The sequence below is a fragment of the Pteropus vampyrus genome, unplaced genomic scaffold (assembly GCF_000151845.1).
Source record: "Pteropus vampyrus isolate Shadow unplaced genomic scaffold, Pvam_2.0 Scaffold175, whole genome shotgun sequence".
In the NCBI taxonomy this organism is placed as follows: domain Eukaryota; kingdom Metazoa; phylum Chordata; class Mammalia; order Chiroptera; family Pteropodidae; genus Pteropus; species Pteropus vampyrus.
In genome coordinates, this window is record NW_011888956.1 from 31,267 (window position 1) to 59,049 (window position 27,783).

The following is a 27,783-nucleotide window of genomic DNA, read 5'->3' on the forward strand; positions in this document are numbered from 1 at the left end:
TCAATCTTGTCTCATTTTTATCCTCATTTTCCTGCTCCGTAACTTTGAAGGAAATCCCAGACGGCATACACGTCATACAATTTGATCGATAAATATGTCAGCATGTGTCTTTAAGGGGACTGTAATCATAGTACTACTATTAAATGTAAAAACATAATAATGATTGGACTTCAAATGTCCAGTTGACACTGGATATTTCTGATCGTCTTATTAAAAGTTTGCTCAATTTAGAATCCAATTAAGTCCATACAATGCAAGTGCTTGATGTTTCTTCAGTCTAGGTTAAGAAGCTGAGACACGTAAATTAAAATCTGAAATTAATCAAATTAATGATGCGTTGCTATTAGCCTATCATAAATACAGTGGCCAGATGTTCAGTTGTCTTGAAGCCAACTGCTGTTTCTGATTACACTGACTTCTAAATGGTTTAATAAGATGCAGAAAGCGACCGAAGTGAATCTTTCTTATTCATCAATGAATTTCAAAGGTTTAAGTATGTATGATTTTTTAAAACTTTTGTGAGGCTTGCCATCACCTCCTTTGTCATTCCAACACATTCTGGCAAACATCCCCCAAACATCCATCAGCCAAGAAAGCTTTAAGGGTGATTATGTGTGTGTTTTTTTTTTTTTAATTGTATAATTCATTTATACAGAGAAATCATTTGGATGGATCTATTTACAGTCTTTTTCAATTTTCATTCCACTGGCAAAATATATAGTTCACGTAATTGTCAACATTTACTTGAACTGATCACCACTATAATCTGCCAGGACACAGGGCTTTTCCTCCTCACCCCTAAAGACTACGACCTCATGTGAACAGAAACACTTTATAGTAAATGACTCATCGGTCTTTTTTTCCCTGTTATGAATCTGATACCGTCAAATTTTCAACATACCTCATTGCTTCTTTTCAAACCCATTATTTGCAGGTATTGTAAACCAAGGCAAATAAGGTCCACTTCCCCCAACCTTCTACAACTTACTACACACCCTCGAGTTTAGTTTTTACTATCTCCTTCCACATTCTGGCACAACCAGACATTTTTACTTTAAGACAAAACTACTCTCTTTTTCCTATTTTTTTTTTTTTTTTTTTAATTATCACCAGTCATCGGCCTCCCTCTTGCTTGTCAAACACTAAAACTTTCAACAAAATCCTTAACGTCGTTTTCTTTCAGTAGTCCAGAGATACCGGGTCATTTCATGTGTGTTTACCACTCTGAAATGCTACACTTTAAAAATGGCAATTTTCTTAATTGGCTCAAAAACAGTATGGCTTGGTTTCACCTGGTAAAGTTAATATGATTTAAAAAACATATATTTATATATATATATACATACAAACGCACACCCATTTTTAATCAAGAAAAATACTTTAAAGATGTGCCGATTTGAAAAGGCATCAAAGTAAAAAAATAAAAGCAAATACTAAAAACTGTAAAAAAAAAAAAAATTAAATAACTGGCAGGTTAAATGACTGAGAAATGAGGACTGAGCAGTGAAAAACAAATATAAAGTGTTCCAGTTGACAAAATGGGAAACTTATTTATGTTTTTGCTTTGTTTTCCAAGGAACTTATGTTTCGATAAAAATTCTGAAATATTACAAGTATTCCATATTTTAGGTGCCAATGTTAAAATTTCAAATTCTGCACACAAAGTTTATCAAAGAAACACTGGTAAAATCCCAGTATTTGCAATACTAAGTTTTGGCAAATATTGTAAATATCACGGTTGGTTGGTATTGAAAAGTCATGAATGCAGAATGAAGAGAAAACCTATTCGATTTGATTAAAAACACCAGGCTTGAATGTTCTAAATCTGAGAAAATATCTAAAAAAAAGATTGCATTTTAACAGTAACCTGTATATATACCTTTAGCTGCCATTAAAAAAAAAAGAGAGAAAAAGGAAAAACCACCCAAACCAACCCAAAACACAGGAAGTGTTAAGACTGGTGCTAAGCAACCCTGCGGCGCGCCCACGCTCGCCAGGCGGGAAAGCAGACGGTGCGCGTTTAGGCGCCTTCACACCACGGTCTCCTTCCGCCGGCCGCCGGGCTCGGCTTTGCTCCTCGCCTTCCGGGGGCCCGACTGCGTCCGCGGCGCTCTGGCTCTCTTCACGCCGTCTGCCGCATGTGCCGGGGAGCCGCGCTCTGAAGCGTCCCCACCGACTCCGACCTGGGGGGCGCTGGGCGTGGTGGACGCCCTCCTCTGGGGCCCGGCGCCCCCGGCGGAGGGGCTGCCCCCCTCCCACTCCTCGTGCAGCTCCGGCAGACCCTGCAGCCCGGCCGGCCCTGCGGCCGGCTGGAAAGGGGCGATGGCGGCGCGAAGGCAGTTGCACCACTGCTGCTTGTGGAACGCGTCATTGGCTTGCAGAGTGTGAGCCTGGCCCGGAGCGGGGTCTTGGAAGCGAACTCTAAAGATATTTTTAGCTAGAGAAATAAAAATGGAGAGAAAAGGAAAGCTAACTTAAAAAGGGCTTATTTTAGGCTAAGAGGGTCCTACATCTTAAGGGGGTGCTGGTATTTACACGACACGCACTTCTATTAGGTAGAGACCCGAAACGAAGCCTACTCGGGACTTGTCAGAAACAGCTGCTGCTGTCAGAGCCGTGCAGCGCCTGACAGCCCAGTGAGAGCAACAGGCATGGGACCGGGGGACCCACGTCATTTTTAATTCTCCGTGTAGGGACAGAACTCTTAGACTAAAATGAAATTCGCTCAGGTTCTGAGCAATGTCTACGTAAACTGCTTTGAAACTCGTGGACTCACCTTTATCTGAGTTGCTGAAAGCCCCGCGAAAGGACCCTCCCATCCTCACGTCTCCGTCCTGCAGGTCTTCTAGGACCAGCTCCCGGACCGGGATTGGCTGCCGGTACACCTGGTAGGAGTGACGCTCGTTTCGTGTAACAGGCCGGGTCAGAACCAAGATGTCTTGAAACAGGAAAATGTAAAGTTTCTGGAGAAACAGGAAACAAAGCTTCCTAAGTATGGAACTTTGTGACTTTAGGGCACCCAAATCCATTGCTAAAGTAACTTGATCTGACATGACGGATTTCACACATCTGTTTGCTGAAAGCCCCTTACAAGGGACCCCACAGGGACGGTGACTCCACGGCAGGGCAGGCTCCACTTGGAGAGTGATGCTAACCTCAAACTGTGCAGACATGTGTACTGGCGTGTGACCCCAGACTAAGCAGCAGCTCTGTAAATGCTGCTCCCCAGAGCCTTGGCCATCGGTGTGACGTCACTGGCAACACCAGGACTGTCTACCAGCTTCCTAACAAGGATTAGAAAATGCAAGCTGGCAAAATGTTAATGGGTCTGTTTCATCCCACAGAGATTTAAACTTTTAAAAACATTAGGACTCACGGGAGAAATCAGAGATGTCAGATTTCAACTCTTCCCAAAGAGAACCTTGACTTATAAATTAGGCTTCTGAAAAGCACATCATGAAACAAAAATGCCATCCACTCTTACACTTAGTTCTAGCAGGTATTTTTGTAATTAAGATTTGAAAAATAAGTTTGCTTTCATTCAATCTGCTGTAGAATTTGTCTAAAAACGACTTCCATCACTATACAGTAAACTGCAAAAATATTTTTGAATGTTTTATTAAAATTATAAAATAATTTACTTAGAAAGGAACCCCTAGAAAAACAAGATGTATGCTTCAGAACTAAAAAAAAAAAAAAGTATTACCGATTCTCCTGAGACATTTAAGTCATTCTGTAACGAGAGAATCCAAACGTTTGCTTTATCCAAGCTGATAACATAAAATAAAAACGAGTAACCTTCCTTTGTTAGGTGATGAATTTATTTTACAAGCCTGCTTCATAATTTGTGTTGGAAGATTAAACAGGGCTGGAAAGGAAAGTGAAACCTCACTTCGTGTTAGCACCGAGATACACTCACGTGTCCGTTTTTATTCCTCAGTTCCCCATGGCAGAGCAGTACTCTGCTTGCTTCAATTCGAGGATCCTTCTGCTTTTCATCCAGATACTCCAGTTTGTCAATGTAATATTGGCATTCGGATTCACCTTTCTTCAAGTTGATATCAGAGAGAACTCCTTGTATTATCAATACCTAAAAATTATCAAAAAATTGATGAAGCATTTTCAGTACATTAATTTATCCTACAGGGCTAAAACATCTCACTAAAATGACAGAATTATTGTAAACCTTGAAGGGATTCTAGAAATCAGTTAATTCAGTCAGTCCCTTCATTTCACAGATGGAGAAACAGCATCAAATTGAGTGATTTGCCCAAAGTCATACAGCTAACCAGGGAAAGAGACCAGATTAGAATCAGTCTTCTGATTACAATATAAGTATGTGTCACATCTTTATTGCTCAGTGAACAGCACACTAACGTACAGAACACTTCACTACGCTGATTCAATATGCAAAAAATCTGAGTATGTCATTGTGCACTTTTCTAAAGCAAGCGAACATATAAATTTGCAGGGTAAGAATCATTCATTGGCCTACTTACGGCTTCCTCCAGAAGCTGAACATCAGGGTGGTCTTTCGGAGTGTGTCTAAGAATCTCCTTTAACAGTAAAGGATACTTGACTAGGCGACTTCGAGGAATATCCAGAAAGCTCCAAAGATCTAGTTTTCGACTGAAGGGAGACTCAAGACACCGCTGGAGGAAGTCTTGGACTCTGGGGTCCTGCTTCTTTTGATCAAGAAGAGCTTTGGCTGCCAGCTGGTTACTGCAGTAGCCTTTGTAGGCGTTCAGACCTGGCAACTGGAGAGTAAGAACAGAAAGCAGGGTGTAAGTTCCTGTTGCGATTTAGTCCCTCAGTAAGCCTGTGAACATGAAACAAAACTTACAGCTATTCTTGAAAGTTTTAATGAGCTGACATTTTCCTGCAGTTAACAGTGGGGGAAGGGTAGTGTTCTGGGCTGACATCAGAACCACCTTTCCCCATTTCCCTAATTTGGCTAAACCTAATCAAAGACTTGCGACTTCTACTTCCCCCAGCCTTGTTAGATGCTAGTCTTCTGTATTCCTGGGACACCTGTCACATCTGTCACCAACACTGAGCCTTCATATACTTGGCTATCCTCTCGCTAGATCATAAACGCGGACACTGTCTTTGATCACTGACCCTGCAGCGATGCCTTCTGGAGCAGAGCGCAGCATCTGGCAGGCACTCAGATGTTAACAGAAAGAATGAACGTAACTAATGGCATATACTGTCTGAATTGTGTCCAAGGAGGAACACAGTTTTAAAATAAATAAAACTGCATCATTCATGAAGTATTTTAAACAGAGATGGTAACTTCTTGTAGGTGCATAAATTTGTTCAATTATAATGCCTTGTTTATCTGTCTTTAGAATCCAGTTACTACAGCAAAGCGATCTGATACTCATCAAAAATGACAAGTATGGCAGACCTGTAAAAACTATCTAAACGAGTCGTGACGTACCCAGTTCACAAGAATGTGACCAATTTGCTCTACTGTTCCATCAGGCTTAGTAGCTTCTCCTATTCTTGCCAACAGATCTGAAGTGTAAAAAAGCAGAAACACCAATTATTGGTTTACTTTTTAAATAATTCAGCACTAAATTAGTAGTTTAGACTTAAAATTACTTGTATTACTGCTGTTCGGATACTAATAAAAATTAAGTAGCATAGTTTACCTTCATGCAGAGGTATGTAAGCGTCCAAATCACCAAATATTTGTGTTAATTCCTCTTCTGACATAATAGACAACTTTAACATGGGGTCATGGTAGGCCTATCGGCGGGGGGAGAAACGTGTCACACAAAGAGATCAAGCAAATAAAACATGATGAGAGATCTGTACTTAAAGGCAAGCATGACTAACTATATAAAGCTAGAGTGGATTCTATGTTACACATAAAATTAAAGTGTATGTTAGTCCCCAAACAGACTCTCCTACGGATACTCACATCTGAAGAGATGTGTCTAACAAACCTCATCTAAAAAAAGTATTCGCCAGTAGATAGTTTCTAATTTTCTTCTTCTAAAGGTAAAAAAAACTATCCTTTAGAACTTGTGAAATGTAATTTTTAAAAACTAGGGCATATGATCAAAAGTTACTTACTGACCTTTCTTGCAAGCTTGAGATCCTCAATTAAATCCTGTTCACCTCGGGACATTTCATACATTGCCTAAAAAAATCCAGCAAACACCACAGGTCATTAGATACAACTGACACTTACCATTATTTAACTAATGTTTTGAACTGTGCCTTTTAAAGTGACTCAGTCTGAAATCTATAATTCAGAATGGAATCTCAAGCAAGAGGCTGCCAGCTTTCATGATTTTACCCTTTCATTAGAGTTGTAAAGTTTGCTGACTGCCACCTGTCACAAAGTGCTACTCAACACGTGTTAGGAGTTGCCACTCGAACACAAAAATGTAAGTTGATTCTGCCACGGGCATTAATTTGCCAGTCTCCTGTCAAAACATATGTTCAAAGTACAGGGACTTTTTTTTTGCGTGAAAGCCGACATGTATGGCCTTGCTGCTGGACGCCAACCAACCTCCTGACGCCGGATCTCCTTGGCAGTTAAAGACTCCTTCATAGTGACGTCTAACATCTCTGACCACAGGACACTGCTTCTCCTTTTGGCAGGTGTGGGGACTGTTGATCTGCTCGATGACTTCTGGGCAGAAGCTGGGGATCTGCCATCACCACGAAGGGTAAATGACTTAAAAGAGAAAACAGAGGTAAACAAAGAAGAAAAGATTTGGAAGATACAGTAATTATTCCTTCTTCTTAAAAAAATCAAATTAAAAACAAAGTTCTGAGAATTTCTCGATGCATAAAACAGTCACTTATCTAAACTTTATCATTCTGAAATATTGATCAGCCAAAATTCCTTTTAGGGAATAAAAGCTATCCACGACCATGCTTTGATATAAGATGCGCACATAATCAAGTTAAGTGTGTTCTGGTAACAATATTTCTTACCAGCATATTCCAAAAAGAAAATTGATGTGAAGTACATTAAGGTAAACCTGTTTGTACAGCGCAAAGAAAAACGCGAGCTTCAGGCCTCTGTCAAACGGCCCTCACTACACTGCTTGCTCCCCACCCGGCCCCACGTACCTGTATCGTCTGACCAAAGCGTCTGACTGCTCCATTTCTCACAGGAGAGATTAAATTGGCCAAGGATGTGACTCGAGCTAGAGGTCGAACTCTTTTATTGCTTGGCTCCTGTAAAAACAAAAACAGATTAGGTTAAAATACTGAGAACACTAATGAGCAGTAGTAATTTATTAAAAAAATAAGCGGTCTAAGAAAGGCCAAATATCTGAATATCACCGAGAACATAGTATTATCATTAAACATAAGAAAAACTAAAATCGACAAGCAAATTAGATTCTAAAATCCTGTAAAACTTTTTAGTATGATATAGAGTTCGACTTTTAAGAAACTACATTTTTATGAAAAATTTCAAACATACACAAAGGTGGAGAATAGCATAATGAACCCCAAGTACTTACCGCTCAGCTTGGACAGTTTTGGGGTGGCACTATGTTTCGTGCCCGCCCCACTGGAATATTTTAAAGCAGATCCTAGGCTTCACATCATTTCCCCCTTAAACGCTTCAGTGTGATGCGAGAACAGCCTTAAGTGAGCCTGTCTGATGATGGGACGGGCTGGCTCTGAAGCCGGTGAGGCCCCTGTCTTGGGAAGTGCTCAAGCAGAGGTGCTCGCTAGGGAACAATCCTGGGCCTCAGTTTCCTCAATTGCAAAATGAGGTTAATAGGAGAACTCTTTTGAAGTTGTTATAAAGATTAAACAGGATATGTTTAAAGGTCTCAGAACAGTGCTTGCGACATCTTATTGTTTTAGCTATTACTAATATTTTTCTTAGAAATATTTCCACTTACCATGGAAATGTTGGGATTTATAAATAATTAGATCCTCTCTCACATAGTTAATTTATTAACTTAAGGGGAAATTATTTACAAATTCATGAGAAATAGTTATCATTGTACATGTATTATTTTTAAAACTAATAATAATAGCATAGCAAATATATCACCTCTTATTCAAGGATCTCAAAACTTTACAAACTGCATTTTCCTATGTTCCTGCTAGGAAAATGGAGGCATACCATTAGATGACTCACACAGCTACTGAAGTAAAGAAGGCCCGACCAAAAAACACGCCAATCCTTTATGATATCTATGGAGTATAATTATTTGTTTGTACTTGATGCCTTTGACAATTGTGGCATACTTGACAAAATAATTTTGATGAGAATTCAGAAAGATATATAATTAAAATTTTATATTAAAATTCGCACTTAAAGATAAAATTACCATTTAAAAGTGCTAGATGAAATATGTTTTTCTAAAAATTCTTTGATATGACTGAAGTCATATGAAAAAGAGGTATGGAAATTGAGTAAAAATAATCCATTTAGAGCAATTTAAGAATAAAATGGTCGAGTCAAAATTCTTTGCCGAGAAACTTAAATGATCTGAAAAGTCAAAGAAGCAACTGGACTTATTAAAGTTCTCGACGGGAGACACACAAATCAGAGAAGAACGAGGCCCCCTAACGCAGAGGGTTGCAGATAATCCACTCGAGCCCTCGAAGGCCTTAAGAGGTGGAGCTGTAGACCAGCCCTTCCCCCGCAAATAATTAACTCCAAAAGTAAAACTGAACATAAAGCCACTCAAGTGCAAATGTTAAATGAACTGAAAAAGAAACCTTTAAGATATGTAGCAAAATGGCACACTGTGTGGCCGAGGACATGTGTGAATGCCTTTACAATACACAAGTGTGCAAGACTGAAGTGACACATGCCTGGGCAGAAGGTCTGGCATGAGGCATTCCTTTCTGTTTAGTAAAGACAGTACAAAGAGTCTTCTGTTTGAATGGAGATAGAATTACCTCACGAAGTAAGTGTGCCAGCGCTAACCAGAAACAAAGCAGTCACCAGAAAGTTCTGTTCCACATTTTGGAAAGAGGTTATTTCCTCTTCCTTGGTCAAAGCATAACAAATTTAACTTCTTAGTAATCACAAAATCTTTAATTTCAATTAAAAAGTCTATGGAAAGGTACTCTTCCCAGTGAATTTGAAAGGCAGCGTTAGTTTAGCTGGGAGGAAAGTAATTTTTGATATCTATCTTATTACATAAAATCAAATTAATAAAATTCTTTATAAGATCAGATATTGTACAACTACTGTTTTCCTGGTAACTCGAAATTATGTGATACTGAAACTTAAAACTATAGAATTTAGATTTAGATAGTTAAATGTAAACACATCTATAACATCTTTCTGAAACAACTGTGGATTTTGCTTATGGATTTTCTCTTTAGGGTGGCAGGATATTATGCGAAGCAGTATTTGGTGGTTAAATAATGTTCCTTAGTCCTTTAGAAACCCATCTACGATCTCACTTCTTCACAAAGAATGTTCGTTTTAAGAGGTGATCTAATCTAGAAGGCCTTGGTCAGAGCGCCTGGCTGGCGCAGTCAGTGGAGCAGGAGACTCTTAAAAAGCCGTGGTAAGAAAGCACGGCGCCGCGTCAGGACCCGGGGTGGCGGTGCCGGGGGTGGTGGGAGGGCGGGCGCCTCTGTACTCTTCGCACATACTTCCGGGGATCCAACAGTAACCTTCCTGCCTTACTAAAAGGACATATGTGAAGAATGCTTGGCAGACACAATACAAACTTTTAGCACATATATTTCGAAAATATGAAAAATTTTAACGGATACCTTAAAAAACGTGATTGAAATGTGAAGCCATAATGCTGAACATGGTTCACTAATTTCAAGACACACACTATTTGAAAAAACTGACACGCGGAAAACTTTTGTGGAAAATGATATGGACTGATTAGGCATTCACGCGCCACCCATAAGGTTGGGACAAAAGTCTTTTAAAATGTAGGTTGGGATTTGGCCACTGTGAGATACACCCAGAAGTTTTTCTTTAGAGATCCAGATGCATGATTTTAATGATCTCGGTTTGGTTATTAAGAACCTAAACGTTTGCACTGTCATAAAACATATTTCGAAGACCAAGGTTTCCGAGAACCGGTATCACACCTACCACTGGCTCTCTGTACACACAGGGCGTAGGTACGGTGTCTAGAGGTGAGGAGTGAAGAGGGGGCAGGAGTCTATCTCACCGGCTCCCAAGATAAGGCTTACGTATTGCTTTTGTTGCTGTTACTTATTTTTGTTTCGGAATGCTGTTAACAGCGTTATGGTGAATACAAGAAGCTTAAAGAACGGGTACAGATATTGAAACTATATGGTCCCCTCAAAAGACAATCTGAAAATCTACAATATTTACAGGAATAAACTAAAAAATACGAACAAGTTTTACATGTTCAAAGAACTTTCTACCACAGGTGACCTTTCACCAGGGCTAAAGTTCAGTTAGACGGGAAAAACACCCAACACCCTCTAACATAAATTTATGTTGTTTATTTAGCTTAGCTTTTAACCAGACTATCTAGCTTAGCTTGGCAATCACAAGCATTTCTATGGGGAATCTGCGTTTAGACTGAGTTTTTAATAAATTCAATAATTTTACTAATCCACACATAGTCAGATTTTTAGGTCTTCAGTGTTTTCTGGATATCTATAAACAGAAAATTGGTAAGATCAATTTAAAGTCTTTTATTGGAATGTACCTTACACATAAAAGCAACAATATGGAAAAATTCTGTTGTGAATTCAACTTTTTTGTAAAAGGGTTTTTTCTACCTATGGTGTCATGTAAGAGGGTGTATTTCAGGAGGGCCTCTTTTACAGTCAACCAAATCAAGACCCTTAAATAAAAAACAGTATGTGTCTGGGTTTATTTGTTTGGGTTACTGGGTAAATAATCTCCATGTGGGAAGGACTTTAAAATAAGAACGAAAAAAAGGTATTTATAAAGAGATAAAACTGAGTTCTGATCACATGTGATTTCTTCCCTTTCTACGTAGTAATAAAAATAGTCAAATTTAGTTATTTAACGCTGTGTTGCTAGTACTAAAACCTGACAACATTCCTGGCGGTTTTAACCTTTGGTATAAAGGTATGCCAGAAACATAGTTAGTGTCTGATACCAAACAAAAAGATCAGTTTTAGTATGACCACGTACAACTTGCTCTAATCAATGGCAATGCTGAGACATTTCGAGAAAATGAAAACATATAAGCAAAAACCAAAAGCAAACAAACAGAAAACAAAACCCAGAGCTAAACCGCACCGAATGGAAGCAGACCTCCTCAGGCAGCTCTCTAACACCGGAAGGCGTGTGTGTGTGACACAAAGCCTCACTGAGCTCCGCAAGAAACCGAACGTATTTAAAGTATATAATTAGGGAAGTTCTGATATATGGATATGGCCACAAAACCATCACCACAATCAAGGTAAGTAGTACAGAGTTAATTGAATACAGACATGCTAAAGTAGGTATACTGTAGTATGCAGTATAAATGGAATACCCACCCATACAGTGTTAAACCAGCTGTCAAAATTAAATAAAATGGCATAAAATCTCTTGACTTATTTTGATAACTATTCAAAAAGACTTTTAAAAACCAAAACGGCTTCAGAAAATTAAAGCAGGGAGGGCAGCAGTATCTAAAAAATAATTCATTGGTTTAAATATTTTAACCTATTTTTCTTTCTGAAGAAAAAAAGTCATACACAATGAACTTATTAGATGTGAGAAGAAAAAGAAAAATGAGCTCTAGGTCAGATAGCGATCTAATTGCAATTTGTTCACTAGTATTATCTTTCAGGGGAGCCTTCTCGACTCCATAAAGCAGTTCTTAAGACTGAGTAATATAAATACAAGTTATTTTTTAAAAAGCAACTGTACTAAGCATCAGAAATGTGACCCATTTAACCCAAACGAGTAGCACATATATTTCAAATCTCTTCGTGTACAAGTCTGTGAACGCTCGTGCTACGCTATGCATAAACCTAGCTATGCCATAGCCCCTAAACTTACACCGCAGCTCCGAAACCCGGTTCCAACTCTGCATCTGAATCCGTCATACTGTAATACTCAGTAAGGCCAGAAGTTAAGTTTAAAACTGTACTGTTAACAAATGGTTAAAATCTTAAAAGTTCCGTGGAGTTAGAAAACACTCCTTTGGCTTAATTCTTCTCTAAGTCTTACCTCCTGTTCTCTGAAGGACTGGTTATTCACATCCAGGACTCGTATGGTCCTCTTAATAGGCAGGAGACCTCCGATCTCATCATGCGCCACCATGCTTTACCAGGTACCCCTCAGAACTCTCAGAATCGGTCCCCCTCCGGGCCAGCCCTGTCTCCGAGCCCCGCAGCGGCACAGCTTTCGGCGCGCTCAGCCGCCCTCGGCAGCCATTTGCCCCCGCCTCCTCGCGGCGGAGCTGCCTGCCTCTGCGAGCCGCAGCGAAACGCACGCAGACCCCAGGGCTCTGTGGGCGGGGCCAACGCCGGCCAGGCTCCGGGGGGCGGGCACCTAAGGAGCACGTGACTCCAGTTAACTGACAGCCGGGCACACCTAGGCTTCTCAGTTTTCGCTGTGCAAAAGCAAGCTCTTTTCCAAGAAGAGGTCTGGAATGTGTACAGGAAGACGAGCAGGGAAGAAAACCGGGCCACTGGCTAAGCCTTTCCTGGTTCCGAAGCACTCCCAAAGAGAAACTAACTGCTCACCCAGGTCACCTGTTCCAGCGCTTGGTCACAGGCGCGGTCCTTTTTCTATAAAACTCTATCACCTAGAAGGGCATTTAGAGCGGACAACTTGGCAGCTTTAAGGAAATCATAATTCAGAGCTAAAATGTGTATATGCTAAAGAGATGCCTAATTATCCAGGAGCTTGCCTTTATTTTACACGAGTACAAGCATAGTCACAGTTGTAAAATTACCTACGTCTCTGCCAACCGGTTCCTACCTTTTTTTCTTAAGACCAGCAGAGTAAGAGCAGTGGGCACCCTCAGGTCACTCTTTCCTAAAGCACATCTCCCCAGGGCTGTGGGCAAAAGGTAGTTGGGCTCCCTCAGATTTTAAAGCGCGGGCCTTGCCTAGATTTAAAGGCAAAGAGTTTTTCTTCTGCTTGGCAAATCTGATTATCTGTGTAATAGATGTTTTAGAACATAAATACATAAAAGGTGATTTCTACTCTAAAAACGTATAACAGGGTTGTTCTCTATTGTGAATTAACTGATCTTGATATAGCCCCAATAAGGTAAAAAGGCCTACTTGTAAAGTCTTGCATTTTACTGGTGAAGAAATGAAGTTCACAGAGGTGGAGTGACCTGCCTGAAGCCACATACAAGTGATAGTCTGAATTTCTTGTTTAAATCCTTTCCTCTATGAAAACACACTACTTCTGACGGTTTGGTAGGCCTGCTACAAAGCAGATTTTCTTCTTTAACAGAAAGTACTGTATTCTATTTTGAAAGGTAGGATTTTGATTCTAACTGTATATATTACTATAAATCATATAATGCTGGTAATCTGCAAAAACACTTCTATTCTTAGGATTTATGAGGAGCAGAGAAGCTTGAAAACTCTATTATGCAGAAGGCACTATTCTAGACACGGTGGGTGATACAAAACAGTAAGTTTCATCCCTGGTCCTAAAGTGCTACCAGACCATTGTGTAAGGCCACATGGAGAGGTGACTAATGCAGGGCAGCTTCTGCAGATTCTAAAATAAGCTGTACAGCTAGTCAGTGCTACGGGAGTTCGGGAGAAACCACTCTGGCAGGTTTCCAAGCTGAGTGGTGCCTTGGAGGCCATGGTATGCTCTCATAGGTCTGAGCAGGGGAGATGTGCATGGTGTTCCCCAAAAACGTAGCGGGGTGGTATGTGTGAACGCGCAGTAAGTAAGGGCTACGGGTAAGGGGAGAGGGAGAGGGGCAGATGCAAGAGATAAATGCACCTTATGTTATAACGTGGTGTTTAAAATGGTTTGAAAGATAACTCACTGGAAGCAACACAAAAATCACAAGCGGGTATCAAGAACTCTGTGTCAGGTAGGAGCAGGATACATGCAAGGGACAACAAATGCACGAAGTCGAAGATGCCTATGATTTTAAAGTTAGGAGGGTAACTGTTAATGCGAATAGAGAAATAAGGAGGAATAAGCTTTGAAAGAAAATCCTGAGTTTCATGTTACATATACCGAGTCTGAGGTGGTGGAAGAACATGGAAATGGAAATACAGAGCTAGCATGCAGGAGTGCTGCCCGAAACTGCGAGGCCAGCAGGGAGATTTAACTGAGGAGTCAGACACACAGGGATCAGCGTCCGAGCTTTGGGAGGGAGTGAGATGCCTGAGGAAGAAAGTCTGGACAAAAGAGACGGGTCCAATGCTAAGGGAAAAATTTTGCAGATGGAACAGTCAAAAGGAAAGAGAGCAAGATGCCAAGGGAAGAAAAGGTGTTAATTACAGCAAAAAGGTTAAGAAGGGTAAGGAAAGACTCATGGATTTAGTGATTAGGAGTCTAAGGAGGACCTATTACAGAGGTTAAAGAGTAGGACAAATAAATAGTGGGCACAGACTATTTATAATGACAAATAATCTATTAAAACAATTTACGAAGGTTTGCGGGGCCGTGTTCTTGCAGGAAGGCCCAATGCTGCTCTTCTGTAAACACCAATGTCTTTCGTATCCAAGATGATGGTAATAACTCGTCCTCCTGCACTGAGACTTTTTTTTAGCAATGGAGACTGGTTATATTTCACCATCTATCCTTTATCGCCCGGTCATCAATATGTGTGCATTGACACACACGATGCAGCTGGCCTTCAGAGGAGCTGTTTGTAGAAGACAGCTCTATACAGCATTCCAGTGGAGTCACCTTAGAGATTATGGAATCCAGTTCCCTAAATGTCACGGGTCAGAACACGGATCGGCCTAAGCCCTCCGAGACAGTGAGAGGCTAAGCTAGAAGCCAGGTGTCTGGCTCTGTCAGTTTCAGCAGTACAGCCACTTAGTTTCATAAAGGAACAAAGGACCTCTGCACAGCGAGAGGAAAGAAGCTTCTAGGGTAATCTCGTGCGTCTCTTACCTGATGTCTTTCTCCGAACTAGGTTTTTCTATTCAGTTCTGATACAGATAAGGCCAAGATAATGAAGGGAAGGAATAGCTCGTTTCTCCCCTTCAGCTGGGGACCCATGAGGTAAAGGTGGAAGTCTTCATATGTAACAATAAAAAGCCTACAGGAGCCAAATAGGGTCTCATGGTGACAGTCGTAGCACAAAAATCCCAGCTCGCCAACCCTAAAATCTTAGTTTCATTTGAATGTTCGGGTTTGTGGTCCAAATATAATTTTGACAACTGCAGGTAGCATCTAAAAAAAGCAATAATGAACACGGAGTGTTCAATTAGCACTCCGAGTGACGAGCCTGAGCGTCCTGGCTCCAGCAACGCTTCATAAAATCAAGGGCTGGAGGGGTCCTTTGAGATCACTAACTCGTCCTCCTCAGTTTTCTTAGGAGGACGTGGAAAGACAGCCACAAAAAAGAAAAGGGGGCTATCAGTCCTTACTCTGCGCTAGGAGCTTTATTCATGCTATCTTATTTAGCCAACTTTACGAAGCATGTATTATTACTTTCATTTGCAGGTGGAGAAATCTGGACTTGGAGAGTTTAAGAGTCTCGTCCCAAGTCGCATGGGTAATCAATGGCTGGGAGGGCTGAATCTGGCCTGCTCGGCACCCACTGGAACACGCTGTGCAGAGAAGTCACTCAGTGTAGCACCTTCAGCACATGTCTGGTGCATGGTCAGGCTGGAAGCCAGGGGCAGAGCCAGGTCCAAAACCTCAGTCTCCCAGCACGGGACGGTGTTTGCTGAAGAGCTGCTAGTATTTTAGAGAAAGAACCAGAAAGAAAGTCGAGAGATTATTTGCCTTCCAGCCTTTTTCTATCAAGGCAGGTAAGTAAAAAGATAAGAGATCCAGTTGTTTTAAGTTTTAGAAGAGATCCCGATTCAGTTTATGGCTATGGGAAGAGAGAACTAAGTCTAAGCTCTTTGCTGCCCTCTACAGGGGATACTGTGAAGTGCAATCGCTAACCTGCTTTTTTATAACTTTGTAATTAGGTTTATAAGGACCTTGTTATAGAGAGGGATGCATTAAAAATCTTTTAGTCTGTAGAGAAACATTTGTATTTTCAACCCTTGTATAGCTCTCATGTTTTATATCATTAAATTAAACATATATTTAAAAATTATATAAGTGTATAAAAAGATTCCAGAGTTCATGAGAAATATTTTGAGGTCTTTTTCTAAATATAAGAAAAGCATGTTCTACTTTAAAACTCTAGAGTTCACGATTACAAATAACTACTATGTATCGCACTAAAAATAGGTTAGTTAAACACAGAATTTCAAGTTTTACTAAAAAAAGAAGCACCGATTGAAAGATCAATAAAACAGAACTTCAGAGGAACTAGAATTCCAAACTATCTAATAATGAGTTAAAAAAAAATGACGAAAAAAGTAATTGCATTTGGACTAGATGAGTATGAAAGAAGTTAGTAATAAAGCTGTATGTGGGTATGAGCTTTTAAAAAGCATTTGGATTAAAAAATTTAAGTGTCTGCAAACCTTACTAAGAATTTGGTTTGGGAAAAGATGGATCCAGATCAATTAAATACTACTAAAAAGACTATAAACACTTACATTTTTTTCTTTACACTTAAAAATGCAAAAAACCCCCCCAGGATACATTATTCTTTTAGCATAGAAAGAAATGCTATCTCCATGTTTTTAAATGCTTTTCTTTGACAGCAGTAAGGCTTACCTTCAGATCAAGGCTGCTAAGGCTTACAACATCATCATCTTTTGCTCTTCGTTTTCTTTTCTATAAGAAAAAAAAGATTTCATTATTATACAGAAGGAATGCACGATACTCCACTAAACCAAGACTCTATACAACTAGAAAAATCACTTTAAAAAGTGAAGTCTTTGGCTGTGTTTATGAGAATATTTTTACGAGGGATGTTCATAAATGATCTCTACCATATATATTGTCTAAATAGTGCACCCAACTAAATCATCTCTTGTCGTGAAGTGATGCTATCCTTTTAAAAAACCTACTTAGGAAGAAGTTTTTCAGAACCGAACTCTTATGTAAGTCAAAGGCTGTCGAGTTTTTAGGCAACAAATTTTTTAAAGAAAGGAACACATTATTTATTCTATGGGAGGGAGGGGTCTTCACTAGGAAAAAAAAATCATTTTCTCATGGTCCAAAGTAAGATTTGTTGCCTGAAGCAGGATTTATCAGCTGGAAGATGACGTACACATCCCTGAAGTACCTTCCAGTCATTCATCACCTTCATTCAGTCCTACTGGCACCATTAGTGGCAAAACTGTGTATACATCTTTAATTCCTGGTTCTTAATCAATACTGAAGACTCTTTAAGTAACATTTCATTCTCCAACATCTCGAAATATCTTTTCAGGTTATTTGTGATAGAGCTAGGTTTTGTGAACTCTCAAAACTGACCAGACATAGCTCCCTTCCAGGACCTGGACCTGACCCAGCCTTGAAGAGAAACTGTTGGGAGTAGAATCGAAATCGAGCAGGACAGGGACAACAGAGGACAGGAAAGATAAAGTCCAGGTAGAAGTGGAGCAAAAACAGGGAGCCTGGAAGTCTCAGAAGCAAGCCATCCTGAAAACAACAAAAGGGGGAGCTCTATGAAGTTACAAAAGCTATCTGAACCAAGCCTCTTTGTGAAAAGTTCAGGAAAACTAAGTTCATTAAAATGAACAGAAAATTCTCCAAGTCAAATCCTACAGAAAACAACTCTAAGGAAAAAAAAAAAAAGAACAAAGGGAAGAATAACATCCCTGCAGGGAATGAAGGAAATGCTTAAAGAAGCGGAGAAAAGCTGTAACACACTATTTCAAATTTAGCTAAAAGACATTAAGAAAATGATACAAGACATGGAAGAATATAAATCAGAATTAGAAAAAACTAAAAAAAAAAAATGGGGTGACAGAACTCAAGAAATCTTTATTGATCCTAAGGTCATATCCAGACGATGCAGAAGAGTATGAATAATAATATGATCCTAAGTTTGCAAAGCAAACTAAGTGAAATCCTGCATCTGTGTATCTTACCTGTGAGGCTGTGTGTATATTCATGAATAACTATATGAGCAAAACAGAGAGGGATACACATGGTGTGGCTGACTTGGGCTAGAGCAGAGGCTGGGGGACCGAAGGACTTACACGGAGGGGGTGGGGGGAAATATGGGAGGAAATTGCCAAGCAAAAAGACTGTGCTGAGGGGAAAAAGCACGTACATGATCACACTGACGCATTTATATAAAATTGTACATGTGTGGGCATGTGTATAAAGAAATTTAACAATTTTATACATTCTTCTATATTTTCTTTTAAACATTTTAAAGTTTTGCTTTTTCGTATTTATATATTCAATCCACCTAGAGTTTATTTTGTATGTACAAGGAATGAGGTGAAACAGCCAACATGTCAGCACCCCTGGACACCATTTCTTGACAGCACCATTCCTTCCTAATGCTTATGACACAGTTAGGTCTCACATACATGTTTTGTTCCATCAGTCTATTTATCCATCCTTGCACCCATTATATGCTGTGTAATCACTGTACTTTTGGAGTAAGTCTCAATAGCTAATACAGTAAGTCTTACGCTCCCCGACTTACACACTACTTTTGCTGTCTGGGCCTTCCACTTTTCCACAGAAATTGTGGAATCAGATCTATTATACTCTCATGGGATTTCTATTAGAACTACACTGAATTTATGAATTAATTTGGGGAGAACTGACATTTTTATGCTGAGTCTTCCTTGCATGAGAATGGTATATTTCTACCTAATTAGGTATCCTATGTTCTTTATTAATGCTTCCAATATTTCTCACCAAACTGAGATCTTTTCACAGATTTATTCCTAGCTTTCAAAATTGTTTTTTCATTAAAAGCATCTTTAAAAATTATATTTAGCGGTCTATTGCTAGTATATATACATTCTATTGATTTCTTTTTATAACTTTTATAAAAAGTTATAAACCTTGCTTGAACTCTTATTAGTTCTAATAGCTGCTATTAATATCTCCTTGGATATTCTGTGTAGACAATCACATTTTTTCTAAGTAATAAAATCATACTGTCCTTTCCTTCCTAATTTGTCTTCCCGTCTTACTGTGCTAGCTAGGAACACTAGACTAGTAAATGCTGAATAGATGTGGTGATAGCAGGCTTTTTCTAAATTTGAAAGGAATGTCCTAAACATTTTATCATATGTTGTTGTTTGTGGTAGGTCTCAGACTAAGGAAGTTTTTTATTCTATTTCTGGTTTGCCAAGAATTTTATCATGATTGGGTGTTGATTTTATTTTTTTCCACTCTTACCTTTCCTTCTATTTCCTTTGGTTTGCTTCATTATTCTTTTCCTAACCTCTTGAGTTAGAGGCTTAATTTTTGTTCCTTTCTTAACCTATGTATTTAAAAATTATAAATCTCTCTCTCTTAAAACTCCTTAATTGCATTCCGAGAGTTTTAATACATGAACCACAAGACATTTCTACAAAACACATCTACAAGTGTTTTCCCAAGTGGCATACACCCATCCTGAGTCTATGCAAGATATCTTCCCTAGAGTGCAGGAGGAAAACGTTAGAACTTTTTTTAAATGCATTTCTTAACCCTTAAAAATAAGCTTAATTAATATCTAATTTACAGATGATAAGCTTATCATCACTCACATTATAAGGTTAAAGACAATGGCGACCTAATCAGACCCAATAAGAAGTCAGTCTCAAACTGAAATTATCATGGCTACCCGAAATACATATTTACGTCTACTATTATGTCTCACTCTAAATGAGTATTGTGCTTTGTGATATTAGCTAATAATGGTGGTCCATGCATAAAAATTATAAGTAAATATATCAAGGCTACGTGTTCAAAATATTTTTGCTGACGGGCTTGCAAAATCAAGTTTGGAGACACTTCTAAACTTTTTCTGTTTAAGTTTAGTCTCGTCAGCTAGTAAGGGAAAGGGATCAAGATGATAAAAGTTTCAAAGGAAAATATAAAATTGCATTAAAATCAGGAGACACTTTTGATGAATGCTTTACTGACCAATTAATATATGTAATCAGTATAAGAGTACAGAAATCTTGAACAGGAGTTCCCAATAATAATATAAATTAAAGACCAAAAAAACAGAACATAAATTAAATATGTATTGCTAAATGCATCAGCACATCACCAATACGTGCACACAAGAGAAGTCTGGCAAACTAGAAACAGAATCGTTTTTGCTATTTCTCTCAAACAAGAAAAGTGTAAGAATCATGTTCTATTTGTACATACTTTAGTTATTTGAGTACTATAAGGTAATGAATGAGTTTTTAATTACAAAAAAAAATCAATTTTCTGGTGTCACTTTGGACAAAGTTAGATAATGCCTCTGTAAAGTCTCATTTTAAAAATAATGAAGCAGTCCCTCTATACTAAAATGATTAATAGCAAAATAATTCATTCATCATATATATTTTTGTATTTTTCAATCAAGAAAAAAGGTATTAAGACTATGTGCATAAAAAACTTTACATTTCATAATATAATCTCTTAATTTTAACACTAGCAGGAATAAGAGGAAGGATTATATAAAGATGAATAGGTCTGGTAGTTTTCAAAGTACGTTTTATATTTAATTGAAATAAAATTTTCCTTCAGTTTGTTAGCAGAAAAGAAAATAATTAAATTAGACTGCCAAAAACTCTGTATCTCAAGATATACAAGAGAAATACAGACAACTGAACTGTGCACCAGACTTAAAGACAACCCAGGAATTAATCCTATCTAACGTCTTAAATAAAAAAAACCCAGGTGTCTACTCACCAAAGTGAAGTCCCAGTGGGGGCCAGGTGTTAAAAACGTGAAGGAGCTACCTCTCCGAAGGGAGTGTCTGTTAACAGGAAATTAAAACAGTAGATGAACTGAGAGCAACTTCATTAAAATAAAGCACCAGACAGTTAAAAAGCTATCTTTTTCATAGTTTCAAAATCATTTAAAGTAGCCTTTTAAACATTCAATCATAGAAATAAGAGGGAGGGTACGCAAAAAAAAAAAATCAGGGTACAGGTTCCGGTCACTCTCAGTCAGATTTTTTTTTTTTTTTCCAGTCAGAATCTTTACAAAGGTGACAGACCTTTATAAAATTAGTGACTAGATTAAGAATATATATAAAAAAAAATAATTCACCAAACCAAGCAGAATGTATTTTAGGAATATACATATGTTTCAGTTATATGAAATCTCGTTATATATTGCACTAATAGGTAAAAAACAGTAAATGATGCAAAAAATTGTTGGATAAAATTTCACATTTATGCTTAATATTTTAAAAACAAGAATAAAAGGGTATTCTTATAAAAAATAAAACCTAAATACATTTAATTTGCATTTCATATTAAATTTCTTCCATGTACTGATTTTTTAAAAAAATTAAAATTAATAAACCAAATAAAAAGCTTTGAATTACATCTGAGGCAAACGTCTCAAGTAAGATTAAAATCTGACTAGGATTTTGTTCTTTATTATTAAGTGACAGATTTTTCTTTCTGTCATCTTTCCATTCAATGTGAAGAAATAGAGAATTCTTATGACAAATATCTGTCTTCAACTTTATAAAATATAAACCTCTATGTTTATAAAATATGTAAAAAAACAAAACATCACTAGCACAGGAAATAAAGACAGTTTATAAACTATACTTTTGTTAATCACTTCAGATGTAAATAAGTATTTCCTCCCTTGTGGAAATAAATGAAGATGAACCAAATGAGAGAAGCACATGCTATTTATTCAGAGCTTGCTATAGCAAGGCCCCCATCATTTGCATTAAGGCAGACTAAGAAGCAGGCTGCGGAGGAATAACTTTATAGTAGAAAAAAGAGATGGCTTCAGATGTGCCCTGGCCTGAGGCTGTGTGCAGCGGGGAGCTGTAGGCAGGCTAACTAGGAGCAGGGCATCCTATGTGATTGATTGGGGCGCAATTTGTCTTGCTCTGGTTGAATCTAAGTTAGAAGGGAGCACCAATTTTAGGGAAGCTGGCAGTTATTGATCGAGTCCTGGGCATCTGGGGCCAACTGTTATAGAAGTTATTGTTTGGCTTCCTGAGTTGTCAGGCCATTGTCCTTTCGTATGTTCCGCCTCTCATCCTTGATCCTCATGGTCTTTGTTCATCGTAAGTTACAGAAACACCACAAATGGCTGTTTTTTCCTGCAATAATTTGCAAGCTTAAATCAAATACAAGGGCTCCTGTAGTTTTCAAAGCTAAATATAAAGCAGAGTTTATTTATATTTTAAAAGAAACACAAGGGAAAAGGGCTACAGGAGAAAGAGGATGTCAAAACAGCTTCACAGAAGAATTACTAAAGCTGAGTCAAAGAGAAAAGGCAATTAGCACAGCATATAGGAGAGTGAGGAAGGCGCTTTGGGCATAGGGAATAGCAATGTTCGAGGGGTGAAATGAATTACATTCAGGAAACTGCAAGTAGTTGCTTATGTTTGGGAATCAAAAGAAATAACGCAGAGCTAGGTCATGATGAAAGGCCTTCCACAACCCTTAAAGAGCAAGACTTCATCTTGAATACGTGGGGCAGCCATCAGTTTGAATCTACGCAAGGAAGAGGCTGGCTGGGAAGAAGGCAGGGCTGGCAGGAAGACCAGGTTGGAGGCAGCTCCAACACGGCGCACGGTCGGTGGCAAGGGGCTGAGGCGGCAGCAGCAAGGTCTGGGAAAAGCAGCAGGGTAGAAAGAGGCCACCATGACAACATGCGTAGGTTTCTCCTTTTCCTTCCTATGCCGGTTCAGTTACTACCAAGGCTCCTGGCGTAGTGAAATACGGCGCCACTAATAATAATTAGAAATAGATGCAGAAAGATCTTCAGGTATTTAAAGCAAATAATTCCTAAAAAGTTATTTGGGAAAGATTTGTTAAATAACAAAAATTCAACCAAGTAAACTTTAAAGATCAAATTGGCTTTAATGAACGATTCACGAACTGGGCAGCATCCCATCCAGCACACAGACAGGAGCGCCCAGCAGCTGCCCAAAATAGGTCTTTAAAGGCAGAGAGGGGGCAGGAAAAGACTACATTGTTTCAGGCAAGGTCACCCTCCTGAGGGGAAGGGACCTACCATGCAGATTACTTCAGGATTACTTCAGGAGCGCCGACCAGGAAACCTCACCTGGCCTGGCTGGCCATAGACTACATCCTGGGAGGCTGGGCCTGCAGGTAGGTCAGGCCAGAAACCTTGGCTTGCTGGTGTGTGGGCACAAGTGACTCCATTTTGGGCTTGCTCTTTCTTTTTAACAAATTAAAACACAGTAAGCCTTTGATTACTCTTGGAGATCAAAAAATTTGTGGAGCAAGGTAAATGAAGGAAACGATTCTGCAGCTGTGGAAAAGGCAAGCAGCAATGAAGAAAACAGCATGCTTTTTGATAAAACACTGTAACGAGGTGTGTAAGTTAAACAGAAAGACATCTGAAATACATAACTCACATGACTACACGATAGATATGTTATAAACAAACGCTGCAAGATTATATGAAGAGCAGAACCTTCGCACCGTAAGTCCATAGACCACTTTTTAAAAACACTGCTTTGGGGGTAAGTGTTATATTAATCACATGGTTAAAAAGAGCCATCTATGGGGCCTGGGTTGTGAAGCAGCAATTACGATTTCTTGGGTTATTTTAAATCTAATACAAATGTTTACTACAAAGTGGTAATCATAGTGGCACTTAAAATATTCAGTAAACACAAGTGTTCGGGAGAACACAAAACTAAAGTTACTCATTTCTTTATTCCCTAGAATCGACCATACTGACCTCAGAATGAATTCTATGTTTGAAAGCTGGAAAGAAAAATAGCTCTTAGGAATTTTAAACAGGTTAACAAACTGGAAAAATATTCCCCATTGGATGGCAAGATTCTTTCCAGAACTAGCTGTAATCAGCTTTACAGTAATGCTATTTTTTCCTATTTCAATAACAAGTACCTATTTATTTTGAATACCCATGGAAAAAAGTAACCCGAAAAACAAATTGTGCCCAGAAAACATGCGAGACAGTGCCAACTTTCAAAAATCTTGGAAAGACATAGTCATTTTTCACAGAGGTCAGACTCAAAATGTAATAGCTATTTTAAATCCTTGTGGGAAACATTTTTTTGATTTCACAAAGCATTATTAATATTATAACTACGATTTCTAGAAAATTCCAAATAACAGTTCATTTAGAGAGGAATTTAAAGGTTGAAATAAGAAGTGACTGCCTCTCATCTTTTCGAGAATTTTTGTCCAATCTCCCTTCTTATACATCGAAATAATTATAACATAAGGCATAAAATAAACTAATATATGAAGGAACTAGCTTGGTATATAAAATGGTGTTTCCTACTAACACCACTGTGATTATTCCTTGCCTCTAACATACTTCCTTTCATATTATTTGGTATGTTTTTGAACAATGTGCATTATTTTTACACTAAACTAGATTTAATCTAAACGAAGCATAATTACAATGGTAAAACTGATGTTCGAAAAGAGAATCATCCTGCTCATTCATTCTTAAGCCAATTTACATTTTCAGAGATTATGATTTGTGTCACTGCCCTCTCCTATCATGGCAGATAATTAAGAGCTGAATTGGAATTATAAATGGCAGAAAGGTAGCTCAATGAACATTTTCATAAAATGTACTAGACAATATAAGTGAAACAACTCCGATTAAGAAGGAAAATAAACTACAAAAACATAAAGATATTGGCTTAAAATAAGGAAGGTATTTAAGGGTTTACAATGTAAAACAACCAAAATAAATTAGCGAAGTAAAGTTTTTAAAAAGTGAGCAAAATAGAAGGATCAATGTTAGGAATACAGCAGAGAAGGTCGCTGAAATGAGCAAGAAGGAAGACCTGAGGCAAAGGAACACCTGAAATATGACAAAGTGTAACTGAAAATTGTTTGGGATGCCTCCACATCTGTTAAGAAGGATCGCTTCCCGTGTGAAAACAAGAATACAGTAGTGCTGAAAGGTAGCTGCTTGGCTCAGGAAGTCGCTCCCACGCACCAGCAAGTGCAACTCCAATAAATGCCTCAGCCTAATTACAAACTACCAGACATAACCTGTAAATGCCAAGGGTACCAGGAATGCAGAAAGAATGATGTAAACCATACTCTAGAGTTAAAATGTGTTGATTTTGGGGGTGCTGAAATATTCAGGCTCTCGATTTCTTTGCAAATTAGGCAAAAAAAAAAAGAGACAATTATCATAGAAACAATTCATTTATTTGGATCAAACATCTGATGTAATAAACCTCTCTGACTCTTTTGACTGCTCAGCATCTTTGTCATTAAGGAACTATCTCTTCTACCTCTTAAAGATTCTGGAGGGGCTGATAATCACGTAGATTCTACCCTCTACAGCATGCGGGGTTTCTCCCCTGTATCTGAGAGTCCCAAACAACAGACATCTCTTAGAACACCTCTAGTCTGGAATACAGTCGAGCATCTAGAAACCAGCACACAAGTTCCAAGCACCACCTTAGCACCTCTGTGTTATGCGATTCTAATACACTTCTCAGGCTGCCTTACCAGGAGCATCAAATTCAGAAGTGAGGGTGCAGGGGATAAAAACAGTAAGTAACAGTGAGGGAAGAGAAAAATATCTAAAAGTATACATTATTAAAAATTAGTAGCCTTTGAGAAACAGTTTGACAACTTCTTAAAAAGTTAAACTTCAGTTTGTCATATGACCCAGTAATTCCACTGCTAGGAAACCCACCCAGGAGAAATGAAAACATAGGTCCACAGAAAGACTTGCATGTAAATGTTCACAGCAGCTTTATCTACAATAGCCAAACCGAAAACGATTCAACTTTCCAAAAACCGGTAAGAAGGACAAAATGTGGACTATTCATTTTATATAATGGAATATTATTTAGCAATAAAAAGGAATGAAATACTGATGCATGCCCAATATAGATGAACTGCAAAAACACGCAGATGCAAAAGATTATATATTGCCTGATTCCATTTATATGAAATGTCCAGAAACAGAAGCTTACAGAGATGGAAAGCAGGTCAACGGCTGTCCAGGCTTGGGGGTGGGAGTGGAGAATGACTGCCCAAAACCTGAGGTAATCTTTGGGGTGATGAAATGTTTTAACAGTGGATTGTGGCGATGGTTGCACACTCTATAAATTTATCAATAATCATTAATAATTATTTAATAACAATTATTAAATAATTATTTAATAATAATTAAACTGCACGCTACAACAGATGAACGTTATACAAGTTGTATCTCAATAAAACTTTAAAAAGTACATTCATTTGATGTAGGAGCAGATAGTCTTAGGAGCTAATGTGGCATCCTTTTATTTTTAGCAACTATTAATAGAAATAGTAATAACAACAGTCCTGGGTTATCAAGAACTGGCTCAATTATTTGTGTTTATATGTCCTGATTTAGTATAAAACGTTGTGACAAACAGCCCACCCAAAAAGTTAAATTCCCTTAAACGGAACAGGAATCCTCAGATCTGAGTTTATACAGAAGAAATAAACTCAGGAGAAATAACTAGCCTAGCCTGAGACCGTGCCTTTAACCCTGGATATCCATTCTGCAAATTCAGCAATTCTACTGGAAAAACAAATTCAAAGAGTAAGGCCCATCACTACTGGCAGATCATAGATCACAGTATTATCTTTCTACCCATGGAGAGCGTTACTTCAAATCTGTTAAAATATTATAAAAAACCCTTGAAAGGGTGATACATAATGTTCAATGGATTCTCCCAAGGCCCCGCAGGGCAGAAACACAGAACTATTCCAACGTTATTTATTTACATCCGCTATTTACAGTATTTGCAAAGAAGGGCTCCTCAAACGTGGCTGTGAGTGAAAGCCATTGTTCCACTGATCAACATCACTAACCCAAGGCTTTACAGACGTTCAGGGGACGGAGCATGGCCAACGGAACGCTAAGCGAGGAGTCAGGAGACGAAACGCATTCCCGGGGCAGCAGCGACACCTTTCGTGGACACCTCGCTTCGGACCCCGCGGCACCCGCAGCATCCCAAGCGCTTCCGCGGACTACGCGTCGACCCCGCGGTCCTCGCCGCGACCCCACCGGGCAGGCCTCGCGGCTGCGGCCCCGCGAGGCAGACGCCGGGCCCTGCGTCCCCAACTGGGTCCAGGCCTCGGGGCAGTGGCGACGGGGCCAGGGGCGCCAGCTGGCAGCCCGGCCCCAGCTCCGCGGGAGGCCGGCTGTCTGTCAGAGGTCACGCTGCTCGGGGTCACGGCCTCCCCGCCGCGGCCCCCCCGCGCCCCCCGGACAGTTCCGGGCTCATTTGCATTTCGGAACCGCCCCCATGCCAGCCGGTACCGGCCCCGCCGCCGGGGAAGGGGACCAGGGAGTGACCGGCCGTGTCCCCGCCCCTGCCAGTGCCCCCAGTCGCTGCCGGCCCCCCGCGCTCACCTGCCGTCCAGCTCCGGCCCGGGGGTGTCGGGCGAAGGCCCCGCGGCCCCGCCGACGCAGAACTCGGACGCTCGGCGGCTTCGCCTCCGCGGCTGGGGCGGCTTTTGGACCACCGGCTCGGGCTCCATGGCGCGGAGGGGGCGGCGCGGTGGCCGGGTGCCCGGAGTCCCTCAGGGACGGGCACCGAGCCCGACGGCTTTGGCCGCGAGCGAAGTGTCTGTCAGGTACGCGGCGTCGCCACCACCGCCGCCATCTTCCGGGGTTTGAAAATGGCGGCCGCG

General features: G+C 39.6%; 1 protein-coding gene across 2 annotated transcripts; it reads right to left on the minus strand.

Annotated features, from left to right (window-relative positions):
* Nucleotides 1-608: 608 nt before the first annotated feature.
* On the minus strand, nucleotides 609-27,773 carry NET1 (neuroepithelial cell transforming 1). 2 transcript variants are annotated; one of them, XM_011370790.2, is made up of 12 exons: nucleotides 27,503-27,773; nucleotides 20,849-20,915; nucleotides 16,751-16,810; nucleotides 7,096-7,203; nucleotides 6,527-6,694; nucleotides 6,089-6,151; nucleotides 5,658-5,754; nucleotides 5,444-5,520; nucleotides 4,500-4,757; nucleotides 3,920-4,090; nucleotides 2,777-2,963; nucleotides 609-2,437 (listed from the first exon to the last, which is right to left on the minus strand). In XM_011370790.2, the coding sequence occupies exons 1-12, from the start codon at nucleotides 27,628-27,630 to the stop codon at nucleotides 2,031-2,033; spliced, it is 1,791 nt and encodes a 596-aa protein (XP_011369092.1). In that variant the 5' UTR covers nucleotides 27,631-27,773; the 3' UTR covers nucleotides 609-2,030. The 2 variants fall into 2 exon arrangements, with proteins under 2 accessions (XP_011369092.1, XP_011369093.1); XM_011370791.2 differs by lacking the exons at nucleotides 16,751-16,810; nucleotides 20,849-20,915; nucleotides 27,503-27,773 and adding an exon at nucleotides 12,137-12,431 and having other exon boundaries at nucleotides 2,031-2,437.
* Between the last annotated feature and the right edge of the window lie 10 nt (nucleotides 27,774-27,783).

Excerpts from the sequence above, each read along its gene's own strand:
- NET1 (XM_011370790.2), bottom strand. The coding sequence starts at position 27,630 with ATGGAGCCCGAGCCGGTGGTCCAAAAGCCGCCCCAGCCGCGGAGGCGA. Across the intron at positions 20,916-27,502 it reads GGGCCGGAGCTGGACGGCAG|ACACTCCCTTCGGAGAGGTA; the intron begins GTGAGCGCGGGG and ends TCCTGTTAACAG. Across the intron at positions 5,521-5,657 it reads TTACATACCTCTGCATGAAG|ATCTGTTGGCAAGAATAGGA; the intron begins GTAAACTATGCT and ends TTTACACTTCAG.